Source organism: Acanthochromis polyacanthus, chromosome 12 (assembly GCF_021347895.1).
Source record: "Acanthochromis polyacanthus isolate Apoly-LR-REF ecotype Palm Island chromosome 12, KAUST_Apoly_ChrSc, whole genome shotgun sequence".
NCBI classification, from domain to species: Eukaryota; Metazoa; Chordata; class Actinopteri; family Pomacentridae; genus Acanthochromis; species Acanthochromis polyacanthus.
The window spans coordinates 30,879,795-30,898,581 of NC_067124.1; the positions used below are offsets into that span (position 1 = coordinate 30,879,795).

Here is an 18,787-nt window from a genome sequence, read left to right on the forward strand (position 1 = left end):
ACATACTAAACTATGACGTTTTTGTCCACATTTTGGACAACATACTAAACTATGACGTTTTTTTTCCACATTTTGGACGACATGCTAAACTATGACGTTTTTGTCCACATTTTGGACAACATACTAAACTATGATGTTTTTGTCCACATTTTGGACAACATACTAAACTATGACGTTTTTTCCACATTTTGGACGACATACTAAACTATGACGTTTTTTTCCACATTTTGGACGACATGCTAAACTATGACGTTTTTTTCCACATTTTGGACGACATGCTAAACTATGACGTTTTTTCCACATTTTGGACAACATACTAAACTATGACGTTTTTTTCCACATTTTGGACAACATACTAAACTATGACGTTTTTTTCCACATTTTGGACAACATACTAAACTATGACTTTTTTTCCACATTTTGGACGACATACTAAACTATGACGTTTTTTTCCACATTTTGGACAACATACTAAACTATGACGTTTTTTACCACATTTTGGACAACATACTAAACTATGACGTTTTTTTCCACATTTTGGACGACATGCTAAACTATGACGTTTTTTTCCACATTTTGCACAACATACTAAACTATGACGTTTTTTCCACATTTTGGACGACATGCTAAACTATGACGTTTTTTTCCACATTTTGCATGACATACTAAACTATGACGTTTTTGTCATAATTTGGACAACATACTAAACTATGACGTTTTTTTCCACATTTTGGACCACATACTAAACTACGATGTTTTTTTTCTACATGTTGGACCACATACAACCTTTTAATGACATTTTGGATAACATACTAAACTATGACGTTTTGGCCACATTTTGGATGACATACTAAACTAGAAAAGGAAGTCCTTAACAGATATTTTCGGGAATTGTACAGTATATGCTCAGATTGCGCATTCATGGCTCAATTGTACCTCTTCTTTGAGATCCAGTGACTGAGCCATACCTCACTGCTCACACAGCAACGCTGGCTTTCAAGAAGTAGGAAAACTACTACTGAATTGACCTTTAAAGTCACAACCACTAACACAGCAAAGCTTAAGGTCAAAACTTAGCTTCTGTGAAAGAAACACAAACCACAAATACTGTATTTTTTAATTGCACTTTCTTCTGTAGTGGTCAGGGAGGCTGTGTTTCTACTTGACACGACTCTTCTGAGTCATAAAACACAAAAAACACATTCAGACTGGAACTCATTGCTACAAAATGAATCTGGTTTGATGGATGAAGTAACGTCTCATCCATCAGCTACTTTTAGCTGATGATATATCATCAGGAAGACTTGTCAGAAGCTGTTAGATGTGTAGCGTCCTCACGGAGATGCTGGAGGACAATAGACTTCAGTATGAATATTCAAAGCCGCCCTTTGCGTGAGTGTGAAAGTGTGTGTTACAGCATATTTTATTAGGGCTCCATACGGACAAATAGCTGCAGCCTGTTAACTTCTTAATCCATCAGTGTGGACATGAATGTATAAACTTCACAGTGGAATTACTATAAAATCCAGATTTGTCTCCGATTCTCTGAGAGCTTTACAAGTACAATAACTATGTGAGAGCCAGCCATCACTGTGAAAACTATATTTCAGAGTTTTATCCGTATAAAAGATGGTTTATAGGATGGAAAGAGCTAGCAGGGCTGGAGTGTTTGAACTGTTTATGATAATAAATGAGCAAATATAAAAGTTAAAAAAACCCTGATTATTCTGGAGTCAGGTGCTGTGAGCAAAAATAACTGAATTTAACTGTAATTACTTAAACGCAAAACAGTAAATCAGGACACGATAAGGTCTAACTAAACATCAGAGAATGCTTTTGTAAAGTCTGGTAAGCTTGTTTGTTCACTATGTTCTGAACAATATTCCAGTCAAAATGTTATTTTTGTGTCAGTTGCCAGATCCTGATCCACTGTATTCATGTAGTGTTGTATTCATTTGTCTGGTTTCAAATTTTTTCTGTCTGAAAAAAAGCTAAACAAGATTAACAAGCTTTCTGTGATGTGAATAAGAATGCAAAACACACAAGAACGTCTTCGTATTTTTGGATCAAAGTGTTCCTGCTTGCTTTGTGTTCCCAACTGAATCAGATTCATTCAGCTGTTGACTCACTTCACGTTTTCCTCCTAATAATAGAAACTGTTTCCTTCATGTCTCTGTTCTCTTTCTGTTGGGAATCACTGGTCGAGATTACACTGGTGTCACTTTAAATCCCCTTATTCAGCATTGGTAATGTCACGATGCAAGAAATGTTGCAGTTTTACCAATGTCAACGAAATTCTGGTAGTCTCTATAACAATTTCAATACCAATGCAAAAAAAAACTAAATAAAATGAATGCATTTTGACAGACTCTTAATTTGAAAGACTCAGAATGAAGGTTTTATGTAAAAACAAAAGACCATATTAACACGAAAAAAAATCTTTTTTTTTTATGGTAGCATTTCTACTGCTGTTCCAATCTGCCTGAAATATATAAATAAGAAATAAATATAACCTGATACACATCTAAAAAAAAAATTAACATTACAAAAACACTTAAAATATTCAGAAAAAAACACTGTACTATGAAACTTACTCATCAAGTTTGTTTGTGAGAACTTCTCTGTGAATTTTTGTCATATTTTCAGATACATTTTCAGATATAGTTGGCTGTGTTTGCACCTGTCTCCTACTCAACATCCTGTTTATCTGATATTATGAAACGACTATTAGAAAAACCACAGACGCTGTAACATAACGAGCTCATGTTAAGCCAGTGAACATCATCTGTGGAGTATTTCTGCAACACATACAGCTGCTTCAGTTCAAAAACAGTAATATTTTTATATATAAATATGGTGATGATGTGGTACTAACATACAATAAGAACTGAAACCGTCCCAGCTTGAATTCTGTGAACACATCTGGATGGCTGGGGTTTAGGTTGTCGATACATAATGAACTTACATATCACAAGACACGATTTTTAAAGTAGGCTAGATAAAAAAAAAAAATCACATAAAGAATGAATAAGAATAGCTATGATAGAACTCTTACAGTGCAAATTAAAGATAAAAGTGAAAAATAAAGTTGAAAAAGTTGCACACAACTTGTGCAGATCATCAACTCAAACACCAAACCTCCAAACTCGACTTTCGAAGTATTTTTTTTCCACAAATTACTGTGAATTTACTGCTCCTCCAGCATTTTCTGACGACAAATAAGTGATTATATGTTAAAGAATTTATACTGGTTCTCTTGACATCCCTATTAAGCATGAACAAGCCGTACAGACACTTTTAATAATGGATTTATAACACATTGTAATGTGGCTTTAAACAGATGAAAGTCTTGATTAATAAGTGGGCTTCCATAACTGGATAATAAATGGCATTTACACATTAAGTAGCTTGCTTATAATCTATAAAAAATGCCTCATGATGATGGGGTTAAAGCTAATTCCTAAAACTATGTAACTTTGTATATTCTTAGATGGTAATTCATACTTTCCTGCACACTGAAAAAAATTCTTTAGTGTTTTATAATCCTTTGATTACACTTACTGCTAATCTGACTTATGACACAGCTTCCTATTTGTCTTGATACACTTCATACCCAGGACTGGCAACACTTTTTAATCTGTATGTTACCGTTTACTGTTATGCACTAAAACACCAAATCCTTGTCTGTGAAAACCTACTTGGCAATAAAACCTTTCTGATTGTGATTGTAAATAGCAGCGGAGTGATGTGTACCTCCCACGTTGTATCCCAGGCAGGAGTTCTGGTCACAGTATCCTGGTGGTCCGGCTGGTCCGGTGCTGCCTGGATTCCCCGGCCGCCCCGCCGACCCTGGGTTACCGGGCCGACCAGGTGGGCCCTGGCTGCCCGTCCGTCCTTCACCCGGTAAACCTGAAAGAGGAGGAAAAGTTTGTGTTAAAACTCATCTGACATTTGGTGAAACAACTCCAGCAGTGTGACACCTGGTGGGGATTCTGTCACTGCACTATCACTTCTTCAATCTCCTCTAAATCCTCCTCGCTGCTGCTGTAACAACACGACAGAAGAAATTAGAGGGCAGCAAACTTGTCATGTCTGGATAAGGGAGCTGATAGTGAATATCCTGAGGGTAGCAGCAGGAATAACACAGGTCTTTGCTCAAATTTAGCCAGAGGCTCCTGTTTGGCTGTTTTCACAGGAAAGCTGCTCCACTTGAGCAGTCAGTAGAAATAAGAAATCAATATTTTGAAGGGAGTTTCATTTGCCAAGTGCTAAAATTATCTCCCCACAAATATTCCAGAACAGCACACAGCGCTCTCCGCTGCACCTTTCTCTCAGAAAACACTTCCCTCCTCCTGTATTGGAGTTTTTTTGGATTGCGTTATCTGATCATAGAAAAAGTTTCCAGGGAGTTTTGTCAGCTTGTTCTCAGAGTACTGATCGCAGTAAACAGAAAATCCCAGCACTGACATATTTTCATAACACAAACCTCACATTCCACAAAGCGCACATGGGAAATCAATACAGAGAATGATATTCACGGTCCAAAATGTCGGCTCGCTTTTTCTCAGAGATTCAGCGGAGAGTGAAGTAAATCCAAAACGCATTAAGCCTCTGTGCCATTTAATTCTACTGTCTCAATATTTGAGGCATTTCTGGTTTTGTTCAGGCAGTGAAACACATTTCACGTACGAGTTTGCAGCCTGAGAACACCAAAAGTAAATATTCAGCAACACAAAAGATGTTAAATTATCATATTTGGGAGCAGCTGCAGCGCATCAGAATGTGATTTGAGCTTGGACGCTCTGGAGGAAGACAGTGAACACTACATTCACATCTTACCAGGAGGTCCAGGTGGTCCACGAGGTCCCTGATTTCCAACCCCTGGACTTCCTCTATCTCCCTTCTCTCCTGGCAAACCTGGAAACACACACAGTTCAGGTAAGATTCACATTTAGGCAAATATTACATCTAAGGTTGGTTGCTCTCACAACCTCTTTGGAGTTTATCAGAGGCTTTAAGTGTTTAAATGTTAGTCCAAAAATGTGCTAGGATTGATTGATTATTCTAAATTTCCCCATAGGTGTGAGTGCGACTGTTTGTCCTGTTTTAATATACTGTATTGTTTTTAAGTCATTCTCTTGCTTTTCCACCATGAAGCCCTTTGGTCACCCTGTGGGCTGTTGTAAAGCACTAAAGAAATAAATTTTGACTTTGATTGATAGTAATATTTCATTGTAAACTTCTCTATTATTGAAATCTTGGACTTTTGCTGCACTACATTAATTTCACAACCATAGTTACCCTTCAGACTAATTTTTTTTTTTTTTATAAATAAACTCACAAAACTTTTAAAGATGACCCAGAAGTTACCAAATTTCCCAACTTTTTTATTCCAGAAGGCTAACCCTCAACTGCAAGCAGTTTCTGGACACTTTTCTTCTGTCACATTTTTACTCAAGTCACAACAATGACAAGCAGTAAAGAAAACTCAGAAATGTCTTCTGTGAAGTAGGACAAAGTCAGAATGCCATAAATCACAAATAAAGGAAAAAATCTTTGATTATTTGTTTAACAAAAAACGTCAAAAAATGGAATCAACATGTCCATTATATTTCAAACAAATGGTACCAATACTAGAAAAATAATAAATATAGACATTTTACAACTTAAAATTTTACTTTGTTTCCAATGTGAATTTTTGTCAAGCGACTGTTGGTCACAGCTGAATTATTAATGGCTTCAGAGGTGTGTGAAAAGACAAAATTTTTTTTTGTTTTTTTACAGAATCTAATCAGATCCAACGTTTTATTTTTTAGCTAATTTGTAAATGATACACACAGAATAAAACATTTCCAGTGGGATATTACGATTTTCAGGTTAGAGTTGGTCAGTTCTTCTGTCAGAACAGCACTATATGTGTGAGTAGTTCAAGGACTATTGTAAAGTTGAAAATTTCTAATTTTGTTTTGTGTTTTTGCAGTTTCTGGCTTTGATGAATGGTGGAATTTAGTTGATTTTTTTAAAGAAAAAATATCAATAGTCTGTCAAACATGCAGTTCCACAGAAGTCAAATGATCCAAAATTTCACAGAAAGCAAAGAGAAAAGTTCAAAATATGAATCCAGATGTTTGGTTGACCCTGTAGAAGCCCTATCAAGCTTAAACAATAGGAGGCTATATATAAATTTACACATCAATAATAATCTGTAACGTCATAGAGACAATGTTTCTGCAGAACCGACACTTTCACTTTTGATATTTTGCTGTTTTTATTGACATTGAAGTCTTCGATTGTAAATCTTCACAGGAAACGTGCTGAATAAATGATCAGTCTCATAAAACTTATGATAAATGAGTAGGAGTTTGCTCCGTGCTGCTGTTCAGTGGTGCAGCTGTCTGAATGACCTAATGGAATATTTTTCGTACGCTCTAATATTAGAGAACCGCATTAAACTGCGATCTGCAGATTTTCTGTCCTGCTGCTTTTACGACTGTCTTAATCAACTGCATCGGTAAAAAGGAAGTCGGCACAATGAGGCTGAGGAGAAAACATTTTACATGACCTCAAATAAAGATTTACTCCCCACACTGGCGGCCACGTTTTGGTCATCTCTCTATTAAGGCTACTAGTTGACTCCATCGTGTCTGTGCAGGACAGTATTAGTCACTTTTACAGTTTTGCTGCTGTTTCTGGTAGCCCTACTTTGCCATCTTTACCAAAGTACCTCTTATAATATTCGTCTGGTTTCAGTTCAGCCTATAAACAGTAAATCAGAGTTTGTGGTTGGATTTCTGGCTACAGATCATAAATGTAACTGTGGAGAATCAAAGGTTTGAGGAAGACGTAACCACACTGGACACTTCCTGACTGAGCTGCTCTCAGCTTTCCTACAGTGTGTGTCATTCAGTGTGGTTGCGTGTTTTAGTGATGAAGACGGAGCCTCATAAAGCCTGTTTCTCCTCTAAAGGCTCGTGGCAGAACAATGACCTCATGCATTTTGGAGTTACTGTCTTCTGGAGCTCCGACACCGAGTCTGAGCTTCAGCCAGACCACGAAGTACAGAAGACAAGCAGGCAGGTTAAAACTGCAAGTGGAGCAATGGAGAATTTTCTGTCTCTTTTATGGTTTCTTTTTTTTTGTTGACTTGGAAAATGCATCATTTTCATTTTTTGTGCAATCGCAGATTTAAATGTTTCTCAGTTATCCAGGTCATGATAAACTGAAGTGCTTAACCCTTAGGTGCCAATTTAAAAAGTTACACTGAGGTCTTTAAGGAGTATAAAACGTCCACATTAAAAACAATGCGGAAAAAGAAACCGTCATTATGTTTTAATATTATTTTTCCACTTTCAATGACTTGTCTTGTTTAATCTAAATCAGTCCTGATCGTAATAACCAAACATGTCTTTGTTTTCAGGATTTTAACTCCTTAAATGCCAGTTTGTTTACATGATGCCACAGTTGGTTTTTATGAAATGTACAGTAAAAATGTTAACTGGAAAATAAATAATAAAGCCCCTATTTGCTCCATATATGAAAAATAAAGCCTAATAATATAGAATGTCTGATTACGCTGCCAAGGAACGTGGTGGAGTTATGTGACGATTGATGCATGTGAATCTGTCTGTTTGCAACATTACTCAAAAATGGACAGTAAATAATACGGAGTATATGGATGAACATGGAGGTAGTTTAACTGTTAACCATTTTTATCCATATCTTCATATAGGATGGTGACTTTACTCCTATTAGATAGTTTAAAACAGACAATTGTCCATTCCCTTTCAAAATTGGTGCTTAAATGACCCACAATGCATCTTGTTCACTGAGAGTTCAGTTCAGTACAGAGTTCTGGTGGCTCACTGCTTTCTGACTGCAAACCTCTAGATTTTATTTTATCCAGTTTTGTCCACATCTTGCTGACCACTAATTTCTTAACAACAAAAACACCCCCAGAAACATGAAATAAAAACATCAAACTTCCTGTAGTTGTTTTTCTATGAGGACATACAATATGTTATATCCTGTCTGTATTTAATGAGTCAATGTCTTTTGACAATCACCATCTGCCTCAAAAATAATCCAATGTTTACCTGTTTCTGATGCAGACACAACTCAGACAGTGAAGGACGAATCAATCAATACGTTACAGAGAAAATTGGATATGTGTGTTTGGAAATTAGAGTATTTTCCTCTGGCTCCGAGTCTCCAGACATGAGTTGTTCTTCCTGTAAACAAACCTGCTACACTCATTAAACACCTCGTCTCACCTCTCTCGCCTGGTCTGCCGTTCTGTCCGTTCGTGCCGGGGAAGCCTGGCCGGCCCGGTGGACCTTGCTCTCCCTGAGGTCCCGGGAGGCCTCTCCTCCCCGGCTCTCCCGGAGGTCCTGGTACTGTTCGGACCGACACCGCCGACTGGACGGGGATCTGGTTCAGGATGGAGTTATAGCGAGACAAGTGGCCTGCAGAGATGCAACGGATGAATTAAAGAATTTTGACATTTTTTCTTTCATTTTCCGAGACGGATAGATTAGAACAAAGAAGTGAAGGCAGTAAAGGTCAGGAGAAACATTTTCAGCAGAGATATTGTAATCAATACACATTGCAAATATCACTGATTACTCACTCTGGATGAGCTGCTCACACACTTGCCGTGCGATGGCTCGAACTGCAGCTTGGGACTGAATATCCCCCTGAAGAACAAACAGAACTCTGAGGATTTGATGCTACACTGAGCGGACTGATGCTACTTTTCCATTTGGGTGACCACAGGAGCGTAAACTTCCAGAGCAGCGGTTGATAAATTGGTGGGTGGGTGTTCTGTGGGTGTTTAATGAGCACACTCCACCTTTACACTGATGCTTTTATATTTATATTGGCCACAACAGATAGCAATCTTTTAAAATGGCACCATGGAGAGTGTTACTAAATGGCACAATTAAGTGAAAATCAAATTTTAATTACAGTAAATATTTGGGCCCGACTGTTGACTTAAGCTGAGCTGCTATGGTTGGTATTTCAGAGAGTAGTGGATTTTAAATCAGCTTTATAAAAAAACTGTACTGTAGTTAAATGTTGAAATTAGCAGCGGTTCAGGTTCTTTCTTATTATTAAAATTTTAAAGGTCAAACCCTGCAGGACCCTTGTTATCACTTATTATGTGGTGCAGTAGCTGTTAGAAAATGACACCAAGTATCTCTGTGGGAGCCAGTATTAGTTTAGACTGAGAGCAACAATAAATGGAGCAAAGAGTATGAAAGTCTGTATTTGAGGCTTTTATAGAAATGAAATGACGAAAGTCTTTAAATGTTTTTAGAGAGACGCTCCCCAGATTTTACACATGAAGTTCACTTGTGAAAGAACGACTCAGCCCATGAAAACATAATGCCTTCTGTGGCTCTAGAGAAGCTTTCTGAAGCTCTGCTCATGTCTATTAATATATGCTACTGATTTGCGTTATGGGAGATGTAGGATTCAGTGTTTTAGAGGCTTGATATATTTAAGACATTTTCTCCTCTCCATTATTCTGATGGCATCTAAACATGTCTTCATATCTGAATGAACAACATGCTCCTATTTCTGAAGAAGACAGATCATCAGTCTTATTAGATTTACAAAATCTGATGTGCATGCTGCCACATTACCATCTACGCACGCGTAAGTGATCTATTTTGAGTTGTGGGAGCAACAATATACACTATCGTTCAAAAGGTTGGGGTCACCCAGACAATTTCATGTTTTCCATGAAAACTTTTATTCCTGTACTAACATAACTGCACAATCTAATCATCAATTAGTCTTTGAACACCATAAGCTAACACAATGTAGCATTAGAACACAGGAGTGATGGCTGCTGGAAATGTTCCTCTGTACCCCTATGGAGATATTCCATTAAAAATCAGCTTTTTCTGGCTAGAGTAGTCATTTACCACATTAACAATGTGAATTTCTGATTCATTCAATGTTATCTTCTAAAAAACAAACAGAGAAAACGTCTTTTCTTTCAAAAATAAGGACATTTCTAAGTGACCTCAAACTTTTGAATGGCCGTGTAGATTCAAAAACAGTTGGTTGCCAAAATCACACAACGCCTTACTCACCATGCTGTATTATTTTACATCATTATAAACTGAAATATTTATAAAAATATAACTTTGATTCAATGAATACAGAAACAATTAGACCAATGAGATGCATTTAGAATGAATGTAATCAAGGTTTTGACAAAATGTTAATAAGGACTGAAGTTTGGCTTGTTGCTTCCCTCTGTTTAGGAATGTTTCCTCTGAGTTTATTAAATACATGCAGCATCAGACAGCAGTTGGATCAATATGAATGGCTCCAAATAGAGAAAGTTACATGCATTTGTGCATGTGGAACAACAGAAAAAAACATCATTAATTACTTATAACTGTAAATCACCCCCGACACAGAGACAGGATTTAACAGACTCTAATGGTAAATCACATTTTACTTTTTAATGACAGAGAAACTAACTAAGAATTTATCAGCTGCAGCTAAATCATTTACTAAAAAGCAGACATTTTCAGGTTTAGGGTTTAGCTCCGCCACAGCTGACAGGACATTTTCATTTCACTGCTGGGAAAGAAGGGAATTATCACGTATGTACAGAATTTTCAGTCTTTGGAAAGTCAAATAAACTAGGTTGTTAGCTATTTGGACAGTTTCATAGGACAGCTATTAGTTTAGATTTTGTCTTTTATTAGCATTATACATCACTTAATGTACTGTCCAATTTCATGCGGATAACAAATACTGTGCATTGTGTCATTATTGATGCACTTTCATTTGTATGTCTGAATGAAGCCATGAGGAAGATGAACAATAAAGCAACCTATGTCTGACATGAAAGCCATATTTTTATCTGATAAAGCAGCAATGTTTATGGTATGTCTGAAAACGACCTAACAGTCAGTCTGTTGCTTTGACTACGAACATTGTTTGGACCGTTAAATCACTGGAATACACATTAAGAAACGTATTCCCATTTAAAAGTTATTCGGTTGTCATTGGACTGTTATTGGTTAGATTCCCGACTTGAATAAAACCCTTTAATATAATGCGTGTTTGTATAGTTACATTAAAAAGAACAGTCGTCTCCCTGCAGTTCTGGTGTATTTTGCATTTTAATTCAATAGCTGGCAGTTTCTTCTTCTGCCTTGTGATCGTCACCATCAAACAGTCATCTGATGTGACATCTCTTACGGCGCATGTAGAAAAACTATATTAGAGGAAAAGGCTTTGCAGTAAATGTTTATTTTCCCAGTTCAGTTCAAGTTATTACTGTATAAATTACTGTGGCGCTGTGAGGTGAGGTTCAGGGTCGACGCATGCTACAGGATACTCATCGGCTTCATTCACAGCTGGGCCACCGCGCTCACATGTTCAGCACCAAAAGAGGAAAATCCTGTCATGTTTTTTTTTTCCCCCAGACACTTTCATGTTTAGCGTTGCACTAAAATTAACTGCAGCAAGGTACAAATGTCCCCAACAGTTGATAAAATGAAGCAGAAACGGGAATTACAGGTTTGATTCGAGCTGGCGAGTCGCGTGTCTCTCAAGCCCTCGGCGGTGATGGCCTCGCTACGGAGTCAGCAGAAATACAGACCTCGCTCTGCTGCAAATTCGAACCATGAACACTGATTTGATTTGGTGTGCCTTAAACGAGGCTGAGAGAGTCAAAGAGGAATAAAGTGAACGTTTGTGCAGAAGACGGATGGGGAAACAGTGACTGTGGACTGGAGACTAATGCAATTTCTTCAAAACAAGGGTGTGAAGCATTAGTGAGTAATTGTCAGAGTTTTTACTTCAGCACAATAACACTTATTTCCACGGCAAAACGGAGCAGTAAAACTTGATTTGCTCTCAACGGCGACCGAGCTGAGTGACTTACTCTTTCTCCCTTATCGCCTTTGGTGCCAGCAGGACCCTGAAACATAAAAGCACAGGAAGAGAATAAACAGTCAACTCATCTCTCTTTCTCCAGTCTCCTATAATGTCTCCTCCCCCATCACTCTCTGAGCCCCCCTTTTTGACACGTCACTTCTGATCCTGCAGCCAGTATGACCGAATGCATTCAAATTTTGACAAAGTGCGTCCAGATTTTCTGTGTCCTAAAGATAACACAGGCATCGGAGTGTGCGTTGCCCACAAACACAGAGCGACATCTGTGCCTTGGATGAGCCTCCTCTCTGCTATTGTCAACACTGTAAGGCACAGAGATGCATATCTAACCCACAGTACACACTCAGAAACCTGCCAAGCCTGTGAATGTCAGAGTGTAACGTGTTGTAATCCAGAGGCAAATAAAAGGCAAATATTTCCTGGCCACGGAACCATGTGCTGATATGATAAATATCAGTTTGATGCTGTTACAGCTTTTGCATAAAGGCTTGTTTATCTTGGGGGAAACATGTCCTTGACCACCAACTGACTGACTGGCTGGCTGTGTTTGTGTGTCAGAGGCTGGGCAGAGGAGAAAATGTGGGCCTGGGATGTCATATGCATATTGTATTGCAGAAGAAAGAAAGGCTTTGCCAGCATTCGACACAGTCGATGATTTGGAGAGCAACAATAAAATGTCTCATCCTGGGCCGCCTCCTGTGTGTTTGGATCTTGCGAGTCTTCTTGGGCACATAAATGTCTACTGTCTTATCAGGGCAAGCATGGAAGAACCAAATCAAACTATGTAGGAGCCAAAGAGCACAAAGACAGGGGTTTCTCATAAATCACATTTCTTTTATTATTCAATCAAAACCATCTTCCCATTATGCCCTGTGTATGCAGGATCCATCCAAAGTGCAGTCAGTGTTTTTTCACTCAAAATGCTTTACAGTTCATCTGCAGAGTTAAGTACACTTATGAAGATGTTACTGCTGCACAGTACTTCCAAATGTGGACCGATAAAACAGCCACAAGAAGAAAAAGTAGTTGCTTATTTCTTTCCTAACTGGCAAAAATACGGCCGCTTGCTACCAAGTCAAGCAAGATAAATTAAAAAACCCTCAGGTGGTCGAGATGCTGGAATCCACATTTACAAACAGTATTTGGTCCAAGTTGGACACACATGAAGCTATGACAAGCCGGCAGACTTGTACGTACATCTGGTGAGAACTATGGTGGGCTTTGGCCGAGATGCGGATAAAAAGAAGCTAAATTAAATCCTATATAGACATGACAGTGATCTTACACCAAGCTACAAATCAATCAGGTTTCATTCTGTCACTTTTCTAAAGTTCATGAACATGATCGATGTAGCATAACATTTCCACAGGCATCATGTCATTCCTAAAACAGAACAGCTTGGGTTTTACATCAGAAGCTTGAGCCAAAAATATGTAGAAAGTGCTCGAAGACCTGCTTCTCTGCGTTATTACACTCCGTCTGGCCTTCAGTGGTATAAATCAGACCCGTCTCCCAAAAGTTATGTTCCTGCACAACTAAACTGCATTCTCAATTAGTTTTTGAAGGAAACATGCTGGATTGTGTTCGTTTCTGACTTATCGTAAGTTTGAAGTTTGCTTGAAATCATCATGTTCTTGCCATTTAATTCATATCTTTACCGTTTCTCGTTTTTAGCCAAACAATCACATATAGTGCTCTCCATAATTATTGGTACCCCTGGTTAAAATGTGTTGAAAACCTTAAAATAAATTACATTTTTATTGCAGAAGCAAACTCTCACACTGAAAATAACTGAAAAATGTATTATAGGAGAAGATTAGGTGCTGTTTTTTTGGCAAAAGGGGGTTGTACAAAGTATTACCATCAGTCGTGCTAATAATTGTGGCACACATGATTTGATGTAAAAGAATTATTTCTTAATGTGTGATTTTTTTCCCCACTGAATAAATGCACTTGAATTAAAGGTTGGATTTTCCTCTTTTTTTCCATTGTGGTCCTATAGTATTTAGAAAAAAATTGAATTTATTAGAAGCTAAAGAACACATCTTAAACAGGGGTGCCAATAATTATGGAGGGTGCTGGATTTCTGCGAACCCAGAAAATTTGGGCAAAGCTTCAAACCTGTTGCGAAATGGTCGTATTTCAACCCAAATCATTACATTTTCTCTAAAACTAACCAAGCACTTTGGTACCAAAACTTAATTAAACAATCAGTGCAAATTGAAAGCAAACAACTGAAAACAAAACCTGAGTTCCAACAATAATGGTCCCACATGTTCTCCTGGGTAAAAGTCCTGTTGCTGAGATAGGCCTAAAACATACTCCCTGTGGATGCACATATTGACAGCTATGGACACACTGCTGGAATCACATAACTTTTATACTGCGCTGAAGTCCTCCTGGAAGACTTTGTTGCCTACATGTGCAGTAGGTGGCATCTACATATTCTGCACATTCACAGTACTGCTGAACATGTGCACTACTTACCTTGAAGCATTGTCACTATGCAGACTGTCCACATAGACACAAATTCACGTGGAACTCTTGCGACTTGGTGAGGTGACCAACTTAATGTGGCACTGACTGTAGTGGACTGTTGCAAACTTAAAGATGCAGAAAAGTCAATTCTTGCTTTTTGAATACTCAAGTCTACACATGATGAACAGCGGCTGGGTGGAAGAGGGTGATCGGAGCAGGATGACCCGGGTTTCTGGAACCCTGCTGCTGGACCAAATCTCCCACACCAGACCTGGTTTCCAGCTGCTGCTCAACATCAACCACAAGAGACCCGTCATTGATATCGAGGCCAAAAGCAAGTCCACCACCCCCGTCCACTCTGGACACAAGATCCTGGTCCCCGTGGCCCCTGGAAAAGCTGATGAGGAGACACTTGATGCTGATGAGCAACTTTTTACTTTCCAGAACATCTTGGCTGACATCATTGAGTCCAATGTTGAAAAACCGCCCAAAATTTGGGACTATTCGTGCGACGAGTTGCACATGCACCAAGAAAATAAATGGTTTCTAAAACAAATGCTTGCTATAAAGAGACACTGTTCGAAGAGATTTTCCATCATCTACTCCTTTATAATTCATAAATTCATCACTAACAGAGTTGTAACTGAAGAAGTTGCTGCTAGACTTTGAGGGTGCTTTGCTTTGTAAATGCTCACCATTGATGGTGCCCAAACACAGTAGGAATCCCTAATTTCTCCAGAAATCCTGTGCTATGTCTGCCCACTGTCTTCCGCACACATCTAGAATAATCACAATAGTGACTAAGTGCTCAATTCTGCATAAAGTGCAAAGTCATGCCTATTTGTAGTATGAATAGAACTGGATGTGCGTCCGCTGACCGTTTTCAAAGACCCCATCAGCTATGCAGAAATCGTGAAGACGACTTTGTGTCTCGTCAGACTATAAGCTCATCCTACTAGGTCACAATCTTAGCTTACATTGATAAAACACACTTCTTTTAAATGGTAATTCAGAATGCAGTGTAGATGTCCAGGAAAGTAGTTTTTGGAAGACATGGTTGTATATAAATCTGCTGTCCTTCAATTAATTCCTCAGTCTATCGAGAGAAATGTCAGTAAGATTCGCTTCTTTCTTGAGGTCAGTTGTGTCACAATGAAGCAAAACACTCAATTTCTCTCCAGATTTAACTGGCAGATATTTCACATAAAAAAGGTTTTTTAAAAAGATAAATATTCTCCTGCAGCAAAAGGTTGCAGGGGGCAGAACAGGGACTGAATCAGTAATTTTAACGTTGGGGTAAATTTTGAAACTAAAACACTAAGAAGCGAAGACCAAACCCCAGGAAAGTGAGACTGTTTCTGTTTATGTATTACCTTCATGTGCATACATTCATGAGGGTGTTTTTGTGTCTGGTGTCTCAGATATGAGGCAGATGTGATCTCTCCCTGGTTTTTGTGTCTATATGTGTGTGTGTTTGTGAGATGGGAAGAGACTAAGTGATTTATGGCTCGACTCTCTGAGCCAAACTTGCTGCTGGCCTGCAGAGCTGACCCAAGACTAGATTAGCTGTCACCAGCATCACGGTATCATCTGTTCCTGTTAGGATTACACAAAGTTTGGATCCCAGCATCTTCTCCTCAGCATGCAGGCCTGGACTTGTGCTTGTGTCACTTGTACAAATTTTTCTTCTTTTTAAAAACTAAATCTGACTCAGTGCACTTTTGGAAATAAAGCTGAATATTATGAGTTTCATTTATTTTTCCAGGGTAAAGTCACCTTATGAGGTAAGTGTACCAGGATTTGTCTTGGATGATCTGCAGAAATACAAGAATAAATGATACAGTTATTAATTTGACTTGTGTATGATACTAACAAGCTGTGTCCAGTTAGGAGAAGTGGAGCAGAACAAAAAGAAGACAAAGTCCTCAAACTATGAGCTGCCTACAGCAAACTAAACCAGCACTGATATTGTTCTTCTCCTGTACATTTATAGAGGCATAATGACGGGAAAAACACAAAGTAGTGTAGAGGTCATGTCCTCTTTTTTCATTGGTAATTTGTTTGAGTTATGTCAAACTCTTGTGGATGGATAATGTGAGCCTCTAGTTATCAGTCAACACCACAGGTCTCTTAGTAGGAGGGTAAACCAAACATGCATTTAAACCTCCAGTGTGAGGGCTGATTAATACAGTCCAGGTCAAACAACAAAATGACTTTCCGTCCTTCCAACCTACACAGCCGATATGTCAGATGGATTTAATTTTAACGTTCTCAACAGGCTGTTCAAAAAGGATGGATGCAGCCTGTGGGTCTGAAAAGTGAAGTCAACACGCAAGTGCCTTAAGCCTTAAATATTCTCCCTTATGGATGAGCGCACGGATAGCTCTGGACAACCACAGACGAATGCTTATTATATTACTTTTCTAGTCTGTAGAAGACTGTTTAGAGCAATGTGTTCTGTACATGTGCAGTAGGTTATATCTATCTTTTCTGTGCCTGCACAATATTCCCAAGAATATGCATGATTGTCCTTATAGCACAGTTGACGCATGGACACAAATGTTTGTATGTGGACATCAGTGAAGGGATCTATGCAAATTCTCAAGAACTTGGCGAGATGATGAAATCTAGGTCAAGCGGACATAGTTGTGGAATATAAAATGCCTTAATTATACTCTGGAGCAGACACACACATGGTCAGCAGCGGACAAACACGGATACGTACTTGTTTTCATATTAATTTTCTAGGAGTGACCTTGGAAAACTCTGCTGCATAAATGAGAAGAAGCTTGTATCTACATATTCTGTGCATCCACACCATCACTACATGAGCACTGCTGTCCTTGTAGCATAGTCAGTTCGCAGACGTGCACAATTTATCCAAGCAAATGGCGCCTGACAAAATTTATGTTATCCAGACCGTTGTGGGATATTGGAGATAAGGAAAGTACAACACTGGTCTTACACTTACATTCTCACCAACAAGCAGTAGGGGGCGACTCCTCTGGTTGCAAACAGAAGTCAGATTGCATGAAAGTCTATGAGAAAGAGAACCTATTTCTTACTTGAACTCTTAACTCAGTAAACTTTTCACTGATGAGTTTATGGTCTCAATGGACAGTTTCAATCCTCTTTCGATAGAGTGTGATGATATTTTTGGAATTTGTAGCTCTGTTTAGAGCAAAATAGACAAAGTAGTATTAGTATATTTTAGACTGGGCTAGCTTAGTGGTCAGCTAGCTATCATATCACCGTGCATTGTGTCCTCTAAATCAACACTCATACGTTACATCCAGTTTCAAAAGGCCAAGATGGCAAAACTTAAGAGGCTTCACAACAGTCTTCCACAAACCCATAGGTGACATCACAGTCGCTACATCAATCCATGTTTCTTAAGCAAATGTGTTCGTAGATCATTTCCAAAACAAAATAAAACATTGTCACTCACAGGGAGTCCTTGTTCTCCTTGGGATCCTGACGGCCCACCTGGTCCTGGGGCTCCTGGTGCTCCCGGGGTTCCCTGAGAGACAAATAATAAAAGAAGCAGGTGGAGATAGAAAATGACTTGAAGCTCAAGGTGAATTTCCAGACAAAAGGATGCTGAGAATAATAAGAAAACAGACTTACAACAGGCCCAGGGGGCCCTTGTTGTCCCTGTGGTCCGTTATTACCCGGCAGGCCCTGAAACAGTGATTAGAGGCTGTAATTGTAGGTTGAACTTTCTTTCGCCTGAGGAATTTCCTGAAAGTTTTCAGACGATACTGACAGCGACACTGTTATTTCCTAATGCAATTAAGATATAAGCGGAAGAAAACCAAACTCCGTAGCTGCTGTTTTTGCTTTTAAAAGTCCAACAACTGCCTCGAAGCAAACCTTTATTTTTGGTTTAACTGATTCTTTCAGAGATATTACACAAAACACAGGTACAATCTTCCTGATTGCATAACCTGTACTTTAATCGCCTCAAGGTGTTTAAAAGCATCTCTGCCACGTAATGTCTTCTCCATAATGCTGTGGTTTTAAAGAACACATTAATATGAAACTGCAGCTCTCATTTCAGAAGCACTTTGGCAGTCCTGTAGGCCGGTGCATGACATATAATAACATGACATTTAATAACATGATGACGGTTTTGTTATATCTCAGTAGTTGTGGGTCATTCAATCTGAACAAATTCACGGCTATTAATACACCGTTTGGAAGCTGAACTCGGCATCGGCTGGTCCTGGAAAACAGCTTAACCTGAGGTTCAGCTAATCCTTTCATTTCACTTTGGATGTCTGTTGGACCTTGTGGTCACATATTGAGGCTGGTGGATGCTCCTTACATGGTCTTCAATTTAGTCTCTGAGGGGGAACAAGCCAAGCATTAAAAAGAATAAAAC

At 38.7% G+C, this 18,787-nt stretch overlaps 1 protein-coding gene across 3 annotated transcripts in view; it reads right to left on the bottom strand.

Moving 5' to 3' along the window:
• col14a1a (collagen, type XIV, alpha 1a) overlaps nucleotides 1–18,787 on the bottom strand; it is a 221,085-nt gene that overhangs the window by 20,922 nt on the left and 181,376 nt on the right. For all 3 annotated transcript variants that reach the window (XM_051956908.1, XM_051956909.1, XM_022194221.2), the window contains exons 41-47: nucleotides 18,031–18,084; nucleotides 17,852–17,923; nucleotides 11,915–11,950; nucleotides 8,627–8,693; nucleotides 8,271–8,462; nucleotides 4,840–4,917; nucleotides 3,754–3,909 (exon numbers count right to left, since the gene is read on the bottom strand). In XM_051956908.1, coding sequence (XP_051812868.1) covers nucleotides 3,754–3,909; nucleotides 4,840–4,917; nucleotides 8,271–8,462; nucleotides 8,627–8,693; nucleotides 11,915–11,950; nucleotides 17,852–17,923; nucleotides 18,031–18,084 — 655 coding nt within the window. The remainder of the gene's footprint in view (nucleotides 1–3,753; nucleotides 3,910–4,839; nucleotides 4,918–8,270; nucleotides 8,463–8,626; nucleotides 8,694–11,914; nucleotides 11,951–17,851; nucleotides 17,924–18,030; nucleotides 18,085–18,787) is intronic.